The 23,209-nt window shown below is 41.4% G+C and overlaps 1 protein-coding gene across 2 annotated transcripts in view; it reads right to left on the reverse strand.

The window, feature by feature from the left end:
* Positions 1-23,209, reverse strand: part of BEND5 (BEN domain containing 5) — a 979,469-nt gene that overhangs the window by 99,539 nt on the left and 856,721 nt on the right. For both annotated transcript variants that reach the window (XM_030032521.2, XM_030032519.2), the window contains exon 10: positions 6,541-6,693. In XM_030032521.2, coding sequence (XP_029888381.1) covers positions 6,541-6,693 — 153 coding nt within the window. The remainder of the gene's footprint in view (positions 1-6,540; positions 6,694-23,209) is intronic.

Consider the following 23,209-nt stretch of genomic DNA (forward strand, 5'->3'; position numbering starts at 1 on the left):
ACATGTTAAAATAACATATAGTTAAAGAGGTAATATCCAGCAAGAGATCCTGGGAGGGGGACAGGTGTCCAGTTCTTAACCGACTTCCTACCTTTTTCACAGCACAGTTTGTCCCAGCTGGGTGAAATCTGCAGCACTCTGCAAGAGAGGTAGCTTGCATTTGAATGTTAAGGAGCTCCTTTCATTTGTGCTACTCTGAGAGGCTGTCACCTGCTCCCAGCTTGTTGACATTAGGTAAGAGTAATGATGGTCTTTGAAAATACACCATAAAATTGCTATGAAAACTTGTTTCTTCTGTGGATATTCAAAATTTCTACCTGTTTGGGAATGGAGAAGGGACTGTCAACTCTCATATGAACAAACACCACATCAAGAAGGTACTGAAAGAAAATCCATTTACTCAAACACTTCCCCCCCCCCCCCCCCTTTTCCTTTTCTTTGCAATACAAATTAATTCAACCCTCTGTATAAAAAGAGGGCTGGACTGGTTGGCACGATGTAATGGAGCAGTTTCACTTAGCTGTGACTCTCCAGAGGACAGAGTTCTTGTGAAACCAAAACCTATAATGCTTAGAAGCACAGGCTTTCCCTGTGCCACCAGAAACATGTTTCCTCTCTCCCCTCACCCAGCCTCCAGAATAAATAAACAAACAAACAAACAAACTAACTTATGGAGCAACATGTCCAAGAAGCAGCGAGCAGAAATGCATCCCAGAGGGGTGCTAAAGCATATAATAGCTGTATTTGTCTTCCTGGAAATGCCCTGCTACAAGACAACAAAAAAGAAGGTAGGATCATTTGTTGTGCTCAGGTTTTAAGAGATTTCTGAGTAGATCTGTTAAGCTTGCATGATGTTAACAAAACCTACCTGAATGCAACACCTTTTGTCTTTCTGGGACAAGGGTCTTTTTTGCTGAAACAGCAGAGAGGCGCTTAGGAGACAGTGGTGCAAGTGAGTATGGATTTCACTTCAGGGTGAATTCTAGGTCTGAGCAACTTGCTCGCTGCTCCCCCTTCCGTGCTCAGCCACATGCAACACAAAATGGTTCTTCTTTATTTTGGAACAGGTTATTGGGATTTGATCATTCAATGGTCTTGAGCTGTTATTACCCCCTCAGACACTTGTGCCAGCACTTCCTTCAGACATGGCCCAAAACGCACTGGGATTAGTAATAGGGATCACAAGACTAAGAGGGATATGTCCAGCCAGGGTAAGTGATAACAGCCCAGCAAGACTGCCATGGGTAGATGGGAGGAGGTTTCCTGGAAGGAACACATCTTCTCTAAGAAAGCTTGGATGGATGAAGGGGGTGCTACAGAAATGAGAAGAATAGACCTGGAGTATGTAGATAAAAGGAAAACAATAGAAAATGTAGACAGATTAAAAACTTTTCCTTGGTTGCTCAATTTTAGATATCCAGGCTAAAAAAAGCCAAAACAAACCAACCAAACAAAAAAAACACAACAAAAAGTACTAGGGCAACTCATTCCATATCTGAATTTTCTCATATTGCTGAGACAATGATAGTCTCAAAAATACGTTTTAGGTCACAGCATTATGGCACTGGAGTTAACAACATGTTTCCCTAAAGGAAACTGGGTGGCTTGTTCAGAGACTTCACTGTTGAGTGTGTAGCGTGGTGTAAAACATAAGGAACTGCTGACAAAGAAACCAGACTGGCACTTTGGAGACCTGGGTTTTATTCTCCGATTTCCTCAAGCGAGTCACTTCCTACCTACTCTCTGTCTCTTTCCCAGCATGACTCTTGGAGTTGTGGACTTTCTCAGTAGTTACCCAGTGCCCAACATAACAGGACCCCAAGTTTTTATCAGGGTCTTTGGCTAACCACGGAACACAAAGGATGACAAACAGTATTTCTAAGGAAGGTGCTCTGCTGGGAGGTTGAATACAAGAAAATGAAATGAGAACTCAAAGGCATCCCAAGTACCACAAGTTCGGAGTCCAAAGAAAAAAAAACAAAAAAACCCCCACAAGATTAAGCCGAGTACCTCTGGCCAGTCTTTCTCCTTTAACTGCAAAGAGAAGCAATCTTTACAAAGTGATAAAGGCATCCAAGAATGGCTATGGTTATTTCTTTTAAATGAACCAGAGAGAACAGATGGTCTCCTCTCATACTGTCACAAAGGTCAAAATTAGCCACCCCTAAGACTAGCAGGTTCTTGAAATGCTCAAGTGCTTGTGTCTGGTTGGTATGACTAATCCTCTCTCCAGAACATGAAAGGTCAAATGAAGAACACCCCTCCAAATACTGCAACAACTCCTAGCCATGGCTGATGTGTAAGGTACTCAGACATGGTGTCAACAGCTGCTCCTAAAACCCAATGAGTCAGCCTTTCAAAAGAGCTTGTCAGCTCTCCCTGTTAGAGCTTTCATACAGATTATATTTACTCCCCAATGTTTAAAAATATCCTTCTTAAACCTTGAAAATATAAAATGTTTCCCTTGCAGAATTTGTCCTTTTTCCCCCAGACAGCTGCCCAAGAATGTCTCATGTATTTACTTGGGAGCAAAACTTCCTAGCTCTTCTTTCACTTTCCTCTTCACATGCTGACAGCTAAACCAAAGGCAGGCCTCTGTTTCTGAAATCATGTACAAATGAAGAATTTCTGGTCCCTTTCACAGCTTTCACCTGCAAACCACAGTCAGCCTCCCAGAGTACTGTGAGGTTAAGTGTTCTGCTCGACAGATAGGGTACAGAGACATTGGGTGACTTGCCTTTGGTCCTACAACAGGCATGCAGGCTCAAATCCCCTATCCATCCCCTACTCTAATCACCAATCTCCCTTGGATGCTGTCATTTAAATAAAAAGGCCTATTGGAAATGACAGGTGAAGAAAGCAGTCCAGGCATGAAATGCACTCTAAAGTATATTAATAGAAGGTTGCCAGACAAAACGGCACAAGGCATTTGATCGCATCGTCTTAGGCTTGTTGTTCATGCTCCTTTGCATCTGGCTGCGTGATTTCTGCCAGATTCTCGGCTGGAGGAGCAGGCTAGGATTTGCCTGCTTTCCCTAACCCGTGCCGGGCTCAGCTGCAATCATGCAGAGCACTGAAAGAAATCCCTTTGAGTCAGGATTCATTCTGAACATGTAAAACCCAGACAAATGACTGCTTCTCCAAAGTGAATCCCATTTCACAGCAAGTAGGTTATTAGTGTGGAACTCCATACAAGTAGCCTGCATTCAAAAGCCCTCTGCATTATTAATAGAAGATGAGCTTTTGACATCAAAGGAGAACCATTATGTATGCTAAACGGTGGCAAAAATTGTACCCGCACTTCAAACCTTTTCAGTTCTTTGTCCCTTGTAAATCAATCAAGGTTGACAGATGCTTTAAGGAGAGTAATCTTTTCAATGATACTGTCAATGGATAACATAATGGAACATTGTCTCTGTGCTGTGTGAAGACATGGAGCTAGTCAATTATGGACAACACTTCATGCAGCCGCCAGTTTTCACTTGAAGTGCTGCTGTTGAAGTATTATAATCCCAACAAATGGCCGCAGCAGCATACAATGTAAATGAGACCTCCTGAAGCTTTGGAAAATTAATTAGTAACAACAGTGGTCCATTCCCACACTTTCAAACACCAGCCTGGTAATGTTAACGATGCACTTCCCCCCTTCCCTTTGAGCAGTCAATAGGGCATATTTACATACACTATTTTTAATCTTCAACACTTTTTTCCCCCCCTTTTTAAATGCAGGAAGCTCTGGATTCCTTTCCTCTCTTTCGAGCAGCAAACTTCACCCCTGATATTTCCAACCAGTCACATAACCCACATGGCTGGAGCTGAAAACAAGAGAACAGAGACTTGCCCACTTGGAGACAGCAGTAATATTCACTCCTCTTGCTTCACACACGTCGGACACTTTGTGGCTGTCTCCGCTTCCAACACATCTATCCCCTCAGCTGCCCTGAGAAGAATGGCTCGGATGGATGGCAGGGGAAAAGCTTCTGGTCTCAAGACACCAGTAGGATGTGAGTTGAAAGCCCAATGTAGTGAGCGCCAGCAGCACCTAGGTCAAACTGTGGTGCACTGGATGCCAACGTACGTATCCCATTGCCAGCTTCTACAGAAAGGAGATTGAGAGTCAAAGGGGAGAGACTGCACTGTTTATTTAGCTATTGGCTTCTATTTCCTACATCATTTTCTCAAAGATTTTCCCTTTGTCAACCGAGGCTTGCACTAAAAGGAATACTTAATCTCCTACAGTAACAGAGAGAAATCCCACACTTAAGCACAAAATTTCTGAACTCCTATCATTTGCAGGTTTTCATTACTATGATCTGTGAACGCCCCCTTATCTATAAAGTGGTTTTGAAACAACCAGGTGCAGATAAGAAACTCAATCACTGAGGTCTTCTTGGACAAGAACAGGCTGTTCCTTGAACCCAACTCCCTCTTCCCCAGGCTCCAAGCAGCTGGGAACAGATGCAGCTGCTGTCCCTCCTCATTTTGTATGGATTCGGTCTTCTGCACTCTGGACAGTTTTCCAAGAAGCCCTGCAGAAAGCTTCACACTGCAGCAGTCCCCCGAACCCCCAAGACATACAGACAATGGTTAAACAATACTATGAGGCAGCAGAGGAAGCACCAGCATCCATGCATCTTCCCAGGCATTACCCAGCCAGCTGCTACTGCTGATCTCAAGAAGAAAAGGGACATGTTTGGTCTACTAGAGGCCCCCTTCCTGGGAATAGAAAAGACGGAACAAAGGGTATCTTCTATCTAGCCTTAGAGAAGTCAGAGACTGATCCAAACTTTTTCCCACTCTTGCATAAAACAAACTACCATAGGATAGAGAAACAGACAAGAATCAGGAGGTTTCGATTCCTTCTTCCTTTTGCTGGAACAGATCTGTCAAGAAAACAGTGGCACAACTCCATTTCTATACTTACTTCCCGCTCAAACTCCACAGTGCAATATGCACAAAAACAAGACAAAAAAATTCTCTACTGCGTCTCGATGAGAAAGCTTTAGGCTAGCATTCTTGCCATGATGAAAATGGCCTTTTTTCCAATTACAGTTTCTTTTGCTCTGCAGACTCGTCTGCTTTTGTATCTATTTTTAGATTTTGTCTCTCTAGAGCTAAACACATGGAATGCTGCAGGGTCCCTAGCCTCCTCCACCCACCACCTCTGCCACAAGCTGGTTGGGATGGCACTGCGGAGGAGGCAGGCGCCATGCCCCAGCTGTCCCCACCTTTGAGAGGAGACCCGGGTTTATCTCTCAGTACCAGGAGGATGAAGTATAAGCAAAAAGGGGACAGCAGAGACTGGGAAAACCTATGGTAGGTAACAAAGAGGGTTAAGAACATAAAAGACAAAATCAGGGCCCAAACAGTAGGTTCTTCCGCTCTTCTCTGCTTGGTGCAGGATTCCAAAGTAATTCTTTATTGAGCCTGTTCCTATTATATAGCTGCCAAATGTCATCCACTGCTTTTCCTCCTCACAGCTCATGGCTGGAAGTTCCCACTGCCTTGGCTGAGATGCATTTCTGAATATTCCTTATCCCAGTCAAAGCAAAATGGGACACCAAACACCTCTTTCTTTGAAAGACTGTCCACTTAAGCAAACATAGAGTATGCAGCTTGAAAGAGAGCAAGGGATAGCTGTATAGAAGTAGCTTAGCTGGCAGCTCCACAGGTGTCTAAGGTGGGCCAGGAGAAGCAAACAAGCAGTTGCAGGCAGGCTTGGGCGTTGTGTGTTCTACTTGCACAGCTCTCAAGGAAAACTGATGCACAAAAGAGGCTATGGAAAGGGCCATGATGTCATACTTGGACACAAAGCTGAAACACACTGGACCAGAGTCTTAAATCTACTGACTTCTGCAGAGCTACTGCAACCTATGTGTGCTAAGGATCTGTTCTACTCTATTTGAAACTTGCTCTAAAAACATGTGCCCCTTTCCAACTCATTTATAGGAGTTTACCATTTATTTCCAATATCCAGAGATACCTACACGCATACTTTCTTCCAAGTTACAAGACGTGTATTGAGCAATTGCAGATTCTCTTGTAGAACAGTTTTCCATGGTGATATCAAAGAATTTAAAAAGCGTACATTGCCTTTGTCACAACTTTCAACAGAAAATAATCTAACCTTTTATTTCAAGTTTATTATTTTTACTTCTATTTGCTATTATATTATTATTTAAAGTGTACAAGTAAAAAAAATGCGCCAATATAATATAAACAATGAAACAATAAAGCTGATCCCGTTGATCAAAAGACAAAAGATCTTCTGATAAAAAAATAAGTGTTCCTATAATTCAGAACCAAAGGTTATAACATAGAAGATGAAGAACCCGTGTCTGTTCATGTGTCTAATGACAATATATAAGATCACAACTTACCACTTTTGGATAACAGAAGAGGGAAGGTGGTAGATAATAATGACAAACATTTCAAGTAGCCTTATAGTCATATTAAAATACAATTCACACAATCCAATTAAGCCAGAGATTTAGCATTAAAAAATAAATTAGGAAAAAAAATAAGAGAAACATTGCTTACATAAGAGAAGTCTTCGGCATTCTGACAGAGTAGCTTGGGAAAAACAGCCTGTCGCTGAAATCTTTCCTCATCTTCAAAGATGTTCCCATACATGAAGCCATTCATCATGGTAGAGTGGGCATGGATGTCAATATAGAACTCCAGGTTAATCTTCTGTTGAGGGAAAACAACAACAAAAAAACCATTCAGCATGAGATAAATCATAACTGTGTTACGTAGGTGAAGCCTCCCATAAATCCAATACTGCCATCCTTGAATCTAACCATGGTGCCAGCATCAGAGCTCCATGCTAAAGACATTGCTTTGATCCATCCAACTATTCATGCCTCTTTGTGAGTGCATGTGAGATGCAACACAGGACCATCATAGACATTTCTTTACTGGTTCTTGGAAGACTGGAGGATTTATGCAGCACAGGACACTGTGCAAAATAGAGCCAAAGCATTATCCTTCGCTTTGATACAGGGCTTAGTGCCACTGATGAAAATATGCACCTTCCAGTTCTAGAGCATGATTGTTTGGGCATAGCTTTGCCATCTCTGCACAGTACTGCATCACAAGATGCAGATGTACCCTTCTGCCAGGAAAGACAGGCTCAAAATTATGTAAAAAAGACTTCAATATTTCCTGTGCAGTTTATTTTGGTTTATAAGGAGGAACACCGCCAATGTTTTTGTCTTACTCTGCTTTGTAGGGTAATTCAACAGAACAACTCCCAAAAGCAAGTGCCTTGAATGCCTCTGCTTGTGATCCCACGTGATTCTGCATCAACTCTTGCTTCAAAAGAAAACACCAGGACCCCCTAACACAGAAGCGCCTGCTCTCCCCCTACCCTTCCTGGACTGGCAATTCAGTGTCGGAAGGCTCTGTAAGGAAATGCTGCTCAAGTCTCCAGTCCAGGGACACATCTTTTTTCCTCACATCATATACAGGCGATACTACTTCCCCTGCCATCAGTGGCAAAGAGTCAATGTTCACCTTGATCACCACGTACAGTGCCATTGACAGCAGTGAGAAGGCAACATCCAGTACTAAAAAGTGCTACTAGAGCAGATGCCCCTGGATTACCCAGAGTTTCCCCAAACTCTTGCAACTTCTGGTCCTGAACAAATGGTGCTCTGTGACTAGACAGTGACAAACCGACCCCTGTCACCTGGCCATCGTGGGGCCAGTAAGAACCTTCCTAGTGACCAGAGAGTTACAGTTCAGATCTCCCTGCTCCAAGAAGGGGATGGAGAAGAGCTCTGTTAGCAGGACAGGGGTTACGATACTTAGCCGTGTACCCCTTGGTGGCAAATAGGGACCCTGGCCAGTAAAATACAACATGGAGCTCTCCGGCCACATGTCTTCTCTGCACACAAAGCTTGCTGAGGCTACTGGAGAATACTGAGCTACAAGACAGTCCAATGTAATACAAACACAGTTTGTATCATGCAGTTCATGTGACAGCAGTGTCAGCTCTTCTAGAGAGTCTCTGATGGGGGGAGAACATCATTTGGTACGTGAAACTAATATGATACAGATTTACTTTCCCTTGGCAGAAAACCAATGTACAATACACAATGACTGTTTAGTTTAATTAAACAGCCTAGAGAGAGTAATACTGTATCTTATTAAGCCTCTCCTATGTTAAAATGTTAGCTAATGCAATATCAATATCTGACCATGCTTCATAGGAAAAGGAACATTTGATTGTATTTGACTCTAATACAATAAATTGTTTGCTCCTGCCAAAACGTTATGCTGTGCTATAGAGGACCAACGCTGCAATAAAGCACACATCTGCTATTCGGAGATATAGCATTGAGGAGAAAGATTAGCATTGACAGGATGAAATACCACATAGGATTTTCTTCCTCTCCAAGCATACAGAAATTAAAACCAAGATTGAGTAATATTATTTTTCATAAGATAATTTCCCCATCAGAAACAGAATTTGATGAGATCAGATGCACCCTGGCATATCACCATAAAACAGAACATGTTGTAGAGTCTCAAAACAGTGATTTGATGATGAAGTGAGGAGATAATCTAGTTAAACTGGATATTTGTAAAGCACGAATGTCCTTCACATAGAAGTCAGTGACCTAAATCATACTTATTTTAGAACAACTAGACAGAATACTTTATAGGGACATATTTACTAATATAAAGTAATTGAGAAGCACAGTGAGATATATAACAGACTAGTATCATTTGTGTCTTAACACAAATAAAGGTGCTGGTGTAAACTGTATGATTTGTGCTGCGTCATATTATACTTATTCATCCATAGTTATCACATTGTTTCCAAAAGAAGGTGTCTACAAACAGCGACACAGAGGCACAGATTACTATGATAACTTTCCATAGGCTATCCAGCAGGAACTTCACCTGCAGAACATGCGTGACATGAGCCTCAGCTTAGTATTCAATTGATCAAGTCATCCAGTCTAACACAGTATCATTAGAGAATATTTTCTAAACACTCATAGGATTCTTGCTAAAAAAATTGCTGAGAAAAGTGTTCCAGAAATTTTAGATAATCTCTTGGCATGCTGAAATTTCTTTAAAGATCTTTTTTGATCATCAAAACCATTTTCAAATAGTCTGGTTACAATGGTTATTTGTGAGGGAACAGTGTCCTTCACAGATATCTCCTTCACCTAAAGGTTAAGCTTCCAGATCACTTATTTGGAAACCATGACATTCAACAGATAGCTCATCACCCAGACAAGTGTTTAAAAACATTTATCCAGTCATTCATTATAACGTATTTCAAAAGTAACTTCCTAAGTCAGCCCACAAGAACTATTCAACTGGTTTTTTCTGGTCTTTGTTCCTTGCCCTCCTACTGAACATACAAAAAACTCTATTTCATATATTCCTGCCCTCTAAATATAGTCCAAATTTGCAATTGTCCATCCTATTCAGTAAGTTGTTAAACATTGCTAGAGTAATTGCCAGCTAGATGTACTGCTCCCAGACACTGCTGTATGTGAGCAGAACAGTATTTCAACGTTTCACATTTCTTTTCTTCTTATCACATTCATTATTTTATCAAAGGGAAACATCTTGAGCATTCTTCATTACAGAACAAAATAATTCAGTGCATTGTTAATATAACACGAGTTCCTAATAGAAAAATTCTCTTTATTCACAGACACAAAGATATTGTGGTCTTAAATTGGACAATAGCAGCCCAGTCACTTGGACATTAAACTCAAAGTTTGCCACCTCGTGCCCCAAGTAGTAGACAATTTGTTTGCAGACAAGTTTCACAGAATTAAGATATGTTCCTGAACAATAATGGTATTTCTTCTCTCTCTTTAGAGTCATACATATTCATAAGTACTTTACGTGTAGGAACTGTTTCACCCCCTGCCACACTACAGATTTAAGATAGGGAATAGAGTTTCATATTTCAGTTCTCTGGAAGATTTTGACATAATTACTGATCTCCTGCAATTTAGGCAGGATCACTGAATTAACATTTTATTAAATATATAATGTCACCTACTGATGGGAATTTCAGAAAAATCAGCAGAGAGCTGACTTTCTGAAATTGTTTCTCTTTGAGATAGAATTTTAATGGGAGAATGAGGTTAATAAATGTATGCGTGCATTTACATGAGCACATACACACACACACTTAAACCAAAAACCAATCCTATCTCCTGTTAAACCACAGGGGTATCTGTCAGTATCTACACAGCAGAACCCACCCTGGTTATGGCTTCTAATGTAGTAACATGTACAAGTAAGAATGGGAATCAATTTAGAGGTGGCTCAAAGTCTCATAGCCACATTTGCTTCAGCCTTTAAGCAGAAAATAATGAATAACCAGGCTCAAACATCTCTGGATGCCACAGCTGCCTTCTGAGAGACTTACAAGTTACATCCTACGACATGATATTAAACTCATCATTTTCTGCTTTAGAAGTGGAATGCAAAATGATTCAGATACCTTATAAAAATCATCATGCAATTTAATTCCCTCAAGTGTCTTTTCTTTGTGCTTACAAGCAGCAGAGATTTTCTCTCTCACACTCTCTTTCTTAAGTAAAGCTGTAATTACCTGGATGACCCAGCTTACAGAGTTGGAGAAGACAAAGGCAGACTTGGTCTTTCTTTTCTCTGTGTGTCAAAACAGAAATCACTCACTAGACTGACAGAGGCAATGATTGAGCCCCACTTCCTAGAAAACAACAGTTAACATTCTCCCTTGAAAAGAATGGTCTTTGCCTCTTCTTGCCACTTACCACATAAAACCAGAATAAATAAATAAGCAAATGAATTTCTGCTCTAACGTTCATTTGAATCCCTGCCTTTGTGACACACACTTTCCACTGTTGTCCTGAGTCAGTCTAAAGTTTCTGGCAGCTTTAGAAATATACATATAAATTAGGAAGGGGAGAAAATCGAAGAAATCACAAATAAAGAGTAAGAGCTCACATTCATTGTCAAGATATGAAATAGTCAAAGTAGCACAGAAACTGGATACTGGTTCATGATGCCATGTAAAGTTTTGAGAAAATATACTCTCACTTGCCTGCATTTTTATTTCATTAGCTGAATGTCTCTGGAAGGTCAGTAATTAAAGAGCAATAGGAAAGAATGATGTTAATAGCTAGTGCTGATATGACCAAAGTTAGATTTTGAACAGCACAAGTATGATTCTTAAGGAAACAGAGAGTTAAAAAATAAATAAATAAATAAAAATCAATAAAAGCCGTAATAAAAGGATAAATGTGCATTGAGCCCAGAACATGAGCCACTAGAGAGACAAATGATGCAGGAAGAAGCCAGCCCTGTCCACCAGCTGTCACTTCAATATGGATTTTATTAATTCTTGGGCATAGCAATTGGTTTAGAGAGAGAGCGTCCAAAAGCCTTCTTCACTCCAATATTTCATACAGGAGATGGGATAAACTCCTTGCAATGTTTTATACAAGCCGCTAAAACCATGGCTTGTCATTAGTGGTAGAGAACATAACAGCCTCCAGGCAGACTTTGTGCTCTTACTGCTAAGCCACTGTTCGAAGCAAACGGACATACAACAGTAGGCACAGCATAAGGAGTTTTCCCCTTTGGGTTCAGAAAAGATTCATAAATTCCCAGAAGACCGGCTCTTTGGTGCTTCCTCAGGTCCAGAATCTTTCAAAAGAAAATTCTGCATAGGTCTCAAATGTATCAATTTTGACATACACACCGTACCCCAAGCTTAGTTATTTTGGCAACGCCTACAGTGGTGACACCAGAAAACACAAGCACAATGTGCTAATAAGCAAAATAAAGGAAAACTGACCATTCAGCATCACATGTTCAGCAGTCTACATTCAGCTAGAAAGCACCAGTCCTGGCCCTTTCAGCTCCAGGGAACTCTGCCCAGTGCCTTGAATCACTCTTTAGGGATGCACAACACTTGTCTCCTGACTATACAAGAGAACATGAGGTGGAATTCAAACTGTCTGGATATGGTTCACATTTTTAAGCTTCCCCTGAAATAACTGGATTTGTATGCCTAGTAAGGTGAATTTTACCCAAATCACTTTTCTTACATCTATCTTTTCCCCATATTTTTTCCCCCAAATTTGAAAGGACCAGCATAAACCCTCACCAAAAAAAAAAAAAAAAAGTGAAATACTTCCAAGAACATTTTCCTCTGCCATTCTTTATAACCTCTGACAAGTCAGCCCTATAGTGTCATCTCCAGTTTTGCAAATGATGTAAGTGCCACCTTATTAGAGGCTCTATTTCAGACGTATGCCACTACCCCTTTGTAACCATAGGGACAACATCTTTTTTCCTTCCATTCATCATCTTGTGGGCCACCTGCTCCATTCACCTTTGTAAACACCATGGCAACAACAGCAATTATTTACATAAGAAATTAATAGTAAAAAAGTGGTTTACTATTTTTAAAAACCTTCTAAAAGGTTAAACCCTTGAAAAAAAATAATTTAAAAAAAATTTCCTCATCTTGCTTCCAGAGAAAGGAAAATGCCAGTTTAGAACCACTCTTATTCTCACTGATATGAAGCACAAAAGCAAATTTCTCCTTATTCCTGTAGACACCTTTACACAATCTGACAATGTCTTTTAAGTGTCCCTACGGAAGCAGCTTGCAAACACTGATGTACCGCTAACTCTGTATGACCTTCTAGCAATTCTTCATAACACTTCACGCATTTTTTTTTCAGATTATTTCAATGACGTTCCAAGAGCTGTTGTCTTTTGGAACGAAGCACTCCAACCCAGTTGCAATTCAAAACTAATTATTTACTGATCTGGTTACACAGCAAGTTCTCAGCCTAAATAATGATACCTCTTAATGATAGGCATAATCTGACGTGACTCATTAGTGCCTCAAAGAGGATGGAGAAGGGTCTTCTGTTGGTTCCATGGATTCATACAGCAAAACGATGGCATGTCCATCAACACTGCCTGTCTTAAAAAGTAAAGGAAGCTTTTATCCATAGAAGAACATAGGACTCCCTTCAATGAGCTTGAACCCTGCTCTGGTGTGCCCATCAGTAGCCCTGAAAGGAGCTAAACTCATAGTTTTGGCCTCAGAGTGGGAGGTCAGCAGCATGCATATTCTGATCCTGGTTCTTTATCTGCCTGCTTCTCTCACCTGCCAGTGCAGATAACACCTCCTGAGGATTAGCTGACGTTTGTACAGCACATTGAAGATATAAAGCATCACAGTGCATACAAGTTAAGTATTAATTCATCTGCCAGGCTGATTCACTCTTTGACCCCTCTGCAGAGGCGTCCAGTTAGTGTCAGCTCTGGCAGTTTTTGCAATTCAGGCACCTGTCCACCAGCTACTGGACTGAAGCCAACAATTCACACAGGACACAGAAGAGCCGTCAGATGGTGGTAACATTTGGTCACGACAGGCCTGAATTGGATTTGAAAGGGTGACCTGGAGGTGAAAGGCTCTATCAAGAAGCCACTTCTGTTCAAATGCATATTAAATTAGAGAGGGGCCAAAGAGACAATGTTAAGACCCAGATCAAGTTTAGACAAGACTTTTGGGTCAGCTGCATGGACAATACTTGTATAATTTTTACCCTAAATGAATAGGAACCAGGAAATACACTCTTCTGGATTTTGGGCCTGACCCCAAGCCAAAACTAGAAGGTGAGTCTGAACAATGACAGTCATTGTTCTGTCTCATCCTTTCTCTCTCCCTCATGTAGGAGCAAACATGCACATACACTCAGCAACATGGGCTTTGACCTTCACAAGCTCTGAAGTCTTTAGTTGCCTCAATAATTAGAATAAAGCATTGGGATTGAAGTGAATCTTGGGGCATTACCTCGCCCTACCTCACTTGGCTCTGCCCATCTCAGACCTCACTTGCACGTCCCCACCATATGCCCTGCAGAACAAGTTCTGTAAATCCTACCTTGCTGACTTGTCTGCTACTGAGCAGCGTTGGCTCTACAGAAAGAGGGCTTTTCAGAAAAGAGAAGGGAGAATTGTGGCAAAAGAATCAACAGCTTTTTGGGAGAGGGAAGGAACCCTACAAGAAAGACAGACAGAAGGAGAGGGAAGGAAGGAGCGGAAGGGAGAAAAAAAATCTGAGGCAGTAACTGTTCCTTATTTTGATAATTAAAGCAAGAGAATTGGGTAACAAAACAGAAATATGTAAACGACCATGTTTTTACCAGATAATTCAATTTGGCTTTGGTCTGGTTCTGAAAGTTTGCTCAGCTGAAATGCTCCCAGTAGCTGCATTGAGGGTTTTAGCACTCCTTGGTACTGTTCCTTAGACAGCCACTTGCTTGCTGTGTAACCATACGCAAGTCATGTAATTTCTTCAGACATCATTAATTGCTGCTTATACACCTGAAACTACATTAAGCTCGTGACTTCCTCTTCAACTAATCGCTTCATAGCAGTATTAACAGTTTTGTGTTTTACCAATAACTTTTAACTATACTTCTGCAGAACCTTCTGACCAAGGTGCACAGTCTTTACTTTGCAAGTATATAAATAAGGCCCAAAGACACTACCTGCCTCTCCTCCAGTTACAAAGGCAAAGGGTGGTAGACTCAAAAACAATGGCTAGGGCTTATGGCTCCCTGTCCCCTAATTTCCTAGGAACATTCCAGTTGGACAAATTGCATGTACTCAAATCAAACTCTATAACAGCCAGTTTCTCTAGTCTCTCAAATAATATATGGCATTATTCACTATTTCTTACTAAATAAGTAACAGCTGGCAGAATATAAAGTCATCAGGCAGAAGACCTAAGGCAAACAAAATAAAGTGCTTTTTAAATTAGTTTATCCTTACACTGCAGAACTCACTGCCACCAGATTTTGGCCAAAACACAGATGAACTCAAAGATCAATTAGATAAATTCAGAGAGAAAGATTCCATTATGTTACTACACACAAAGCAGTGGACGCAATTTCTTGATCAGAAAATCCCCAAGTTACACATTGCCAGAAGCTTTGCCCTGTGCTTAGTCTATCCCTTAGCATCTGCAAGAAGTCATTGGACACTGAGCCAAATAGACCTTGGGTTTGATGCAGCATCACTGCTCTTATTTTCCAATTAGACCTAAATTTGTGCTGCGGAATGAGATGTTTGTAGTTTCTAAAAAGTTAAGGTGTTGATTGGTGGTGAAACGTATGCATATTTCTACTGTTTAAACTGTCTACTTTAAAAAGAGATTAGACAAATTACTGTAAGGTAGGTCCTACTCTATATAAAGCTTTCAGCTGAAGAAGCCCCTAAACCAATGGTAACTACAAGCTGGACATCAAAGGTAAAGGTTAATTTTATACCTGTAAATTTTCTTATACAGGCCCATGAGTGTGTCTTTCTACCTACTAACAACATACCCAGAAAATCTGATTAGTTGGACCTATGAGAGGATCTGTAGTGGTGGTTCTTATTTTACATAGATCCATGTGGAGTAAGAAAGAAATAAACATACCTGCATGCAAACTGCAAACCTGCCCAGTCAGGTGGAAGGAAACAACACTAAATGTGTCATTCAAAGGTTATGTGGCCATCAACTAGCTTGGAAAGACAGGAAGGCTGGGGATGGACATTGCCCACATGCTTTACTAGTGATTGACAGCTGAAAAGCAAACTAACTCTTTCTCTTCATCTTCCTGGCACAGCCTTGCCACAAGCAGAAGTTATCCATGGTTGTTAGTCTTATTCTGTTCCTTTGCAAGTTGTGTCTTTGTTTTCCTTCCTTGTGCTCAGTGCAGACAACAAGCACATCCAAGTTAAGAGATAAAAGTGAAAGCCAATAAACAGGAACACAAGGACACTGAAAAAGATTAGGGACTATACATGAGACATAGCTACTGGGCCGGGGGGGGAAGGTGGGATGGGACAGCATGCCAACAAATAAAAAGAGAGTTGTCCCTGATATTCTCTTGTTGACCCAAGATTCATCCACAACTGGAAGAATAGATTTTTCTTGGGTTTGGCCTACTCAGAGACAGATTAGCATTGCATTTTGCACCAAATTACAGAATGTTTTCTCTGTGGTTTATATGAAGCGGTATTTATTATCTGTACAGTGCTATAAAAGCTAAAATGTAATGGTCATTTTGGAAGGATCTGTTTTTACAACTGAGAGCATAACATATCATGCCTTTTGCAAGGCACTTATCAGCATCAGTTGTATCTGAAACTTTTTTCCTCCAATATTCCCCTACCCACACTGGCCAATAGGTAAACATACTGCTGCAGGCAATATCACCTTGTCTTCTGCCTGTCAGACCAAACAGCAGGGCAGCTAACTGTGCCTATACGTAAAGTCACCAGATCACAAAGACAATGTATCCCTGTTGAAGATTAACCGAAAAACATGAAATGATCTGTTTCTTTCTATGCAAGATGTTCTTTGTATGTATATTAAGCTGACAGTCTAAAGACAATAATTTGTAATCAGAAAACAAACCAGCTAGCATTCTTTAACCAAGGGCATCCTGGAGTAATTTGACCTTGAAGAACCTCGAAGAAGAATTAAAAGACCGATAAGAAGGAAACATCCCACCCTAGAAGATGACAAAAGTTGAGTAATTGATAATGGGCATGAAGTCAGCGGACATCTGTGGTAACTGAGGGAAAGGTAAAGGTGGCAAGGGGAGATCATGACCAGCAACTCAATTCAAGACCTAGAAGACTTACTCCTCACACTTCTTGAGCATGCGCTATAGAATAAAAGAACACCGTACCTTTAATTCGGAGCAGAGAAAACCTTAGCCCAATAGAAATGGTGGCATATAAGCAACTACCAACAATGATTTTGGGAAAGGACTTGGGAAACTAAGTGGGCGAATCTGAAACTGTATAAATTGCTTGCTTGTTTAACTGTAGGGTGTGCTAGCTTTGTGGAATTACCACCTGGCACCCATCTTTGCGCAAATATGAAATAAATAATGTTTCTCCCCAGCGTGTGATTATTGGCTCGTTGCACACCAGGTGACGAATCTGCTTTTTGGACAACATCCCCTGCAAGGACATATTGGAGGACTACTATTTTTTTTTTTTTTTTTTTTTTTTTACCATTTCCTACAGAAAGAATATTGAGGTCTTGCAGAACATCAGGGACTCGATTCAGCACAGTGGTATAACAAATAATCAGAGAGTGACAATCTCAAGAAGATTCACCAGGGCAAAACTTAATGAAGGTATAGTAGGACTTTGAAGAAGGATATTTCCCACCCTAGATAGCAGCAGCTGACCCACACAGCCAATGGTTGACTTAGAGATTTAGGCAGTTTTTGTCTGCTTTTTCTTCTGTGTGTATATATACACACCTTTATAAGCGTGTGTGTGTGTGTAAAAATGCATCTCTAAATACAAAGAAATACTTTAAACTTGTTTTCATCCTTCTCCTCTGTAACTGTTACAGCTGTCTATAACAGACAGCAAAGCAATTTGCTCTGAATCGTAGGTATATCAGATCAACATTTGATCTTTGCTCTCCTAAACGCTGCATCAACACTTATGGTCCACAATACTGTTTTCAGGTTGAGTCACCAAACACTAGTCAGTAGCCGATTCTGTGATACACGTTACTGACTGCTTCAGGAGATTGGCCCTACAATATGATTGCATCGTGAAGCAATATTATTGTGATTTAACCCTGGTAGGCTGCTAAGTCCCACACAGCTACTTGCTCACACCCCCTGAAGTGGAATGGGGGAGACAATCAGAAGGGTAGAAGTGAGCAAACCTTGTTTTCTCAGAGGCTTACCCTCTTATTCCAACAACAGACCACACAGCAAGACAGAAACCAACTACGTGCAACAGCAGCAGAGTGAAAGTTCTCTGGAGGCGGCAAGCGATTGCACAAAACTTTGGCAGACAACTCATGGGCAAAGCAAACTTTTGGTGAACTTGCTCTGTTTCTTCATAGTTTCCCTGGCAGTTTCCTTCCCTCCACACTCCCACACACCACGTTGTGAGTCGGAGAAAGTCCGGAAGTATACTTTAATAAAGCTCCAAGCTTGCTCAACCACTTCCCTTTAACTTTAGATTTCTCTGAAGGGAGGAGGTTTCTGCTATCTCTGATGGTTGGAACCTGATCCTGTCATCATTAGCTTTCTCAGAGACTCTTCATTTGTTGAATGTTGGTCTGTAATAAGAGGCAGGAAGGATAGTCATTTTTATAGCAACTACCTGCCAACAGATTTCAATTCTTTATCCCTTCAAAATCCCACATCTGTCCATGTCTCCAGGCACTAGTAGAAAAAGCTCTGCATTAGTTATTTTTATTATCAACATAAAAATCTTTCCATTTATTTATTTATTAAGAAAAAAAAGCAGCTATCTACAAAACTCAGTTCATTTTGTCCTTAGGCAGACATTTAAAGCTGTCTGCCAACTTCTTTTCTTAATAAAAAAATAAGCTAAAGTCTTTATTAGACACAGTGTAACAAAATATGACCAGCTACATTTACCCAGCTGAGACATGTGCCATCCATTTATCAGGCCAGAATTCTGCGACTGAAAGAGGCAACATCTGATAAAGGCGGCCCCATTTCTTAAACCTGCCCACTGATGGGTCCTGACCACAGTGCTGAGCCCCAAAATGTGCCCCGTCCCTGCAGGCAGCCGAGTCCACACTGCACGGTGAAACAGGGACAGACACTGAGCTCGTTCTGACCCACGTCCAGACCGACAGACGGTAGAGACCTGCCAGCTCAGAACCAGGAGGGCTCCATTGCACGACTGCTCTGGTTTTGGGACTCAAGTGCACGTCTCTGTGTGATGCTATGCCAAATGGCTTCTCCAGCTCTTCCCTAACACAGCAAAGAGGGGTGAAGCTTGTACCGTGTGGTTGCCACTGGGGAGACACCACCACATCCTCAACCACTAGCCCCTCAGACCCACCAGCCAGACCTCTTTGAAATAACTCACTTTCAGGCTGGGTCTTTGCCTTTGCTTCTTAACAGTGTGATATGGTGAAGACTGAAAATACATCCCAAACCACTTCAGTTCCTTGCACAAATGCCTCTCGGACTCTAATGCGAGGACAGGGTAGGTGGTGAGAACTGTACCTTCTGCCCAAAATCTTGTGGCCTATTTCATAGTGAGCGCAGCCTCTGAAAAGCGGGAGGGATTTGGAGCTGTAGCCAGGATATGTGTCAGAGCTGCTGCCTGCACTCTTTCTAGGCTAGTGACTGGCATGTTAAACCCAAACAACACAGCTTAGACTGACACAAGATGAAACATATTAGGCAGATGGCATGTTTTCTCTGTGCAAGCCAGCGCAAGAGTTTTTCCTCCTAACGATCCTGTTCTTGTTCTCACAGCAAAATTAGTTTTAAAGTAAAAAGAAACAGAAAAATACGTAACATGATGAGAGCAAAGATTACTATGCAGAAAATATAGCAATATCAACAAGAGAGGGGTTTTGTTCCTTCAATTCCATGGCATTTATTTTTATATATATATATATATTGTTTATAAAAAACAAACACCCTACTTTGTCAGACGTGAAAAGTCAAAATTTACATTTAAATGGAGGCATTTAGGTGGTTTTTTTTTCCTCTCATCTCTTGAATACAGAGTACAAAAGACTAAAAACTCTCAATTTTCCTAAATGGAAGGATAACAGGTGAAGTTTGCATTCTGGGAGCTATTCATTTAGTGAACACTGTTAAACTCAGCAATGACCAAAGCCCAGCTGATCAAGGGGAAAAGAACACTGGCTATTAGGCCTGACAGGGATTTGTTCAACAGCTGAGACCAGGAGAAGCTGTGATCTCATTGTGCCCTGTTCCCAAGGAGGAAATTATGCCAAATACACTTCCCTGAGGGCAACACCTACATTTCCAGATGTACAGTGGATCACTATCCAACTGAAAATCACTGCAATTTTAGAGATTTCAGTGCTACAATAGCCCTGGTTTCATCTCTGGAACTACTGCAGATGTTTGAAATGTGAGGTGGTCTGCTTGTAAGAGAAAATGAAAAGACTTAAAACAAGTCCATAATTGCACAGCATTAAAGCCATTGTAAAAGAATGGAAGTGGAAGCAAATACTGTGATGACCCTTAAAGCTTGCCATTAATTACCTTCCTTTTTTTTTTTTTTCTTTTCTTTTCTTTTTTCTTATTTCTTTCCTGGCGAGGAAAATGAGTACTGATTCTAACCAGGGAGTCTATCAAACAAGTACACTTGTAAGCAATGTGCTCAGAGAATGCCACCCTAGTCCATGGAAGGGTGTAGCAACATTTTTAACGACTTTGTCTCACTGGAGCACACCACAATTAACAAGTGATGTACCAGAGCAGCTCATTCAATTCCGGGCTGGATCGCCCTCTCTTGCTTTTTCTGACATATAGCTGATCATAGTGTTAAAAAGACACAGGCAAAAAGTAACCTCATATTTTTTAAAACAAGGGTTAACCACAGATCCAGCCAGCACTTTGTAGGTTTTTATGTTGATTGTTTTTAACTGTCTCTCATGTGTCATATTGAGTGAAACCCACACACACAAAAAAACCCCAAACCACCCACGTCCCAGGAAAAATAGTCTGGATGTATTTTAAAAGCAGAGTAAATAGTAATAAATGTTTGGAAAAGGCACACACACAAAATCTAAATGCCTGGGTGGTAAGAGCACTATTGCTATGTACCCAGCACTAGGAAATCACTGACTCTACAGTTGCAGACAGTGTTTCTAGTCTGCCAGGACTAGAAGCTCTTCCAATCACTACATTACTATCAGAAAGTATATTCTAATGTTCACCCATCTTTACATTGGTCCTTCTGTCTTTGGCGAGTTCCGCTTTTTGCCACCCTCACAAACAGCATAAGGGTCTATTGCTTCTGCAACAACTGGTGCTAGTTTTTCTAGCACTTCCCAACTTAAAAGCATTACCTGCGTTAATTAATTCCAATGCATTCACGCACACTGCCAGCCTTTTCATTCAGAAGGTGTCACAGCCCCACTGTGGGCTGACCCTTTCTTTACACATGCATGTTTCTGGCAACAAGGACAGCCTCAAAAACTCCATCCTCCCCACTTCCCCCGCAGACAGGTCACCACTCATTGCCAGGACCACGCGACACCATAAGCTGGCAGTTTGCTGTGAGTCCACGTCATCATCTAGGGAACCGATCCAGCTAGGAAAAAAAAGTCTAAATATTTGGAGGTTTGTCTTTTTCTCCAGCCCAGTCAGCTGCTTGAGCTGTTCGTATATTGTTTCCCTACCCCGCCCAAAGAATCAATTGTATGATTCGTACAGAATTATTGTGTGCAGGGGTGGCAGCAAAGGAAAGGAAAAATACAAGAGAACAGGAATATCTTAAGAAATTGATTCTGAATTTAAGCCTTATCCTGAGATAAAAAGGGTTTTAACTGAGCCAGCAGGCCAGCCATAACAACATATGAAGAACCTGTCTCTCAGCTTTCTCCTCAAATAAGCAGGAGCATCTGGTTGCATCTGGAACACTGAGACTTGAGTACTATCCATCTGGTAGTATTCAAGATGGGTCTGAGGAGTCTGCTCGAGAAATAAATGATCAGTGCCTCCCTTCCTAAACTCACGTCCTTACAGCTGTGTCCATCCTTGTGGGCCAGCTGTGCTCTGTGATACTCTCTGCAGGTCCCTGCCCCACTCCAGTCACAGATCTAGCATGTGAAGCCAAGGTGGGTGGTTTCCTCCTGTGCTCCCTGGCTTCCATTGCAAGGACACGTAGGCATATGAGCAAAGACTCCGGATGAATCCCCCGTCTGGGCGAAGGCCTGCCCTGCAAAGCACAGCTTGCACAGAGGTTTTGTTTCTTAACACCCGCAGGACCTTGGTTTTATTTGTTTCTGTCCTTAAAAAACAGCTCTTCAAATCCATCCAGTTGCCTGCAATCTTCAAAAGCAAACAAGGCCTGTTGACACGATGTGGCAGGTTTCCCAGAACCACTGTCCCTTCAATTTTATGGATGAGATCAAGGCTACAAGATATGCTGTCTTTCAAGACATGCCGGTAATTAAAGCCTACCTGGTCCTCTACCCAAATATGATGTATAACACTAAGATAATGTTGAGATCACTATGCCATTACTACAGCTGTTGTAATGAATGTGTTAACACATCATTGGGGAACAGATGCTGTTCATGGACACAGACATATCTCAGCAAAAAAGCAGGAGGTTTTTACCTCAGATAACCCTTAGGATAAGATTTTAGCTTCCAAAGTGATATCAGCTTGATTCACCCCTCAGCTCTCCCGAAAATCCACCAAGAAAATATCACAGGGTCCTGTGAAACATTCCCTTTCTTTGCCATCTCTTACCATGACCTGTTCTAACAATACTACACAAGGGTTGGTCTATTTACACGCATTTCTTGTGGCATCCATGCCCACAATGTCCAAATCTGACATCTGTTAATTCCACACAAGTGAACTCAGCTGGACAAGAGGATATAAAGTAATATAAAATGTCAGCTTTCATGCTATACGGATTAAGCCAGCCATGTAATCAGGCACTCTTTATGATGGGCATATCATGGGTAAGCAGTGATGACAGAGTTTATCAGATACCAAAAGCCACTAATACATATGCCTGATTCTGTCTCTGTAGGAGTTTTTCAATCAGCGGTCCCAAACTTAGGCACGTGGTTATCACAGCTGGTGGAAACATTAAACCCTCTGGGTTACCTTCAAGGCCCAGCAAGGTTTAGCATGTCCTTGAATTAACCTTGAATCTTACCCAAGGGAATAACTATGCAATAGATTGAAACAGGCAGTGCTAACTAGCTGCAAACATGTAAGCATTGGGACAGAACAGGGCAAGAGGAAACCCCACAATAAAGCTAAGGTACTGCCTCCATCCTTCTGCTTGTCCGAATACTAGACAGCTCAGCTCAACAGGCTGCTGTGCTCCTCCAAGTAATGGCAACTGATCCCCAAAGGGCCAGGAACCAATTAAAACTGAATTACATTTCATGCTGAATACGTAACTTCTCTGGAATGGCTTCTTTGCTGGCACTGCACCACCCTGGTGTGAAGAAACATCTGGGGTGGCTGGATGGTCACTGGGTCTGCAACAGAGATTCCCTCTACACATTCAGCTACTCTGATTTTTCAGAGATACTAGGAGTTTCCAGATACTAGGAGCAAAGCTACGTGACACTTTTCTGAGTTACCTGAGGCATTCTTCTTGGCCCTGAACTAGGTATTTCCACTCTTTC

The sequence above is a fragment of the Aquila chrysaetos genome, chromosome 12, assembly GCF_900496995.4.
Source record: "Aquila chrysaetos chrysaetos chromosome 12, bAquChr1.4, whole genome shotgun sequence".
NCBI classification, from domain to species: Eukaryota; Metazoa; Chordata; class Aves; order Accipitriformes; family Accipitridae; genus Aquila; species Aquila chrysaetos.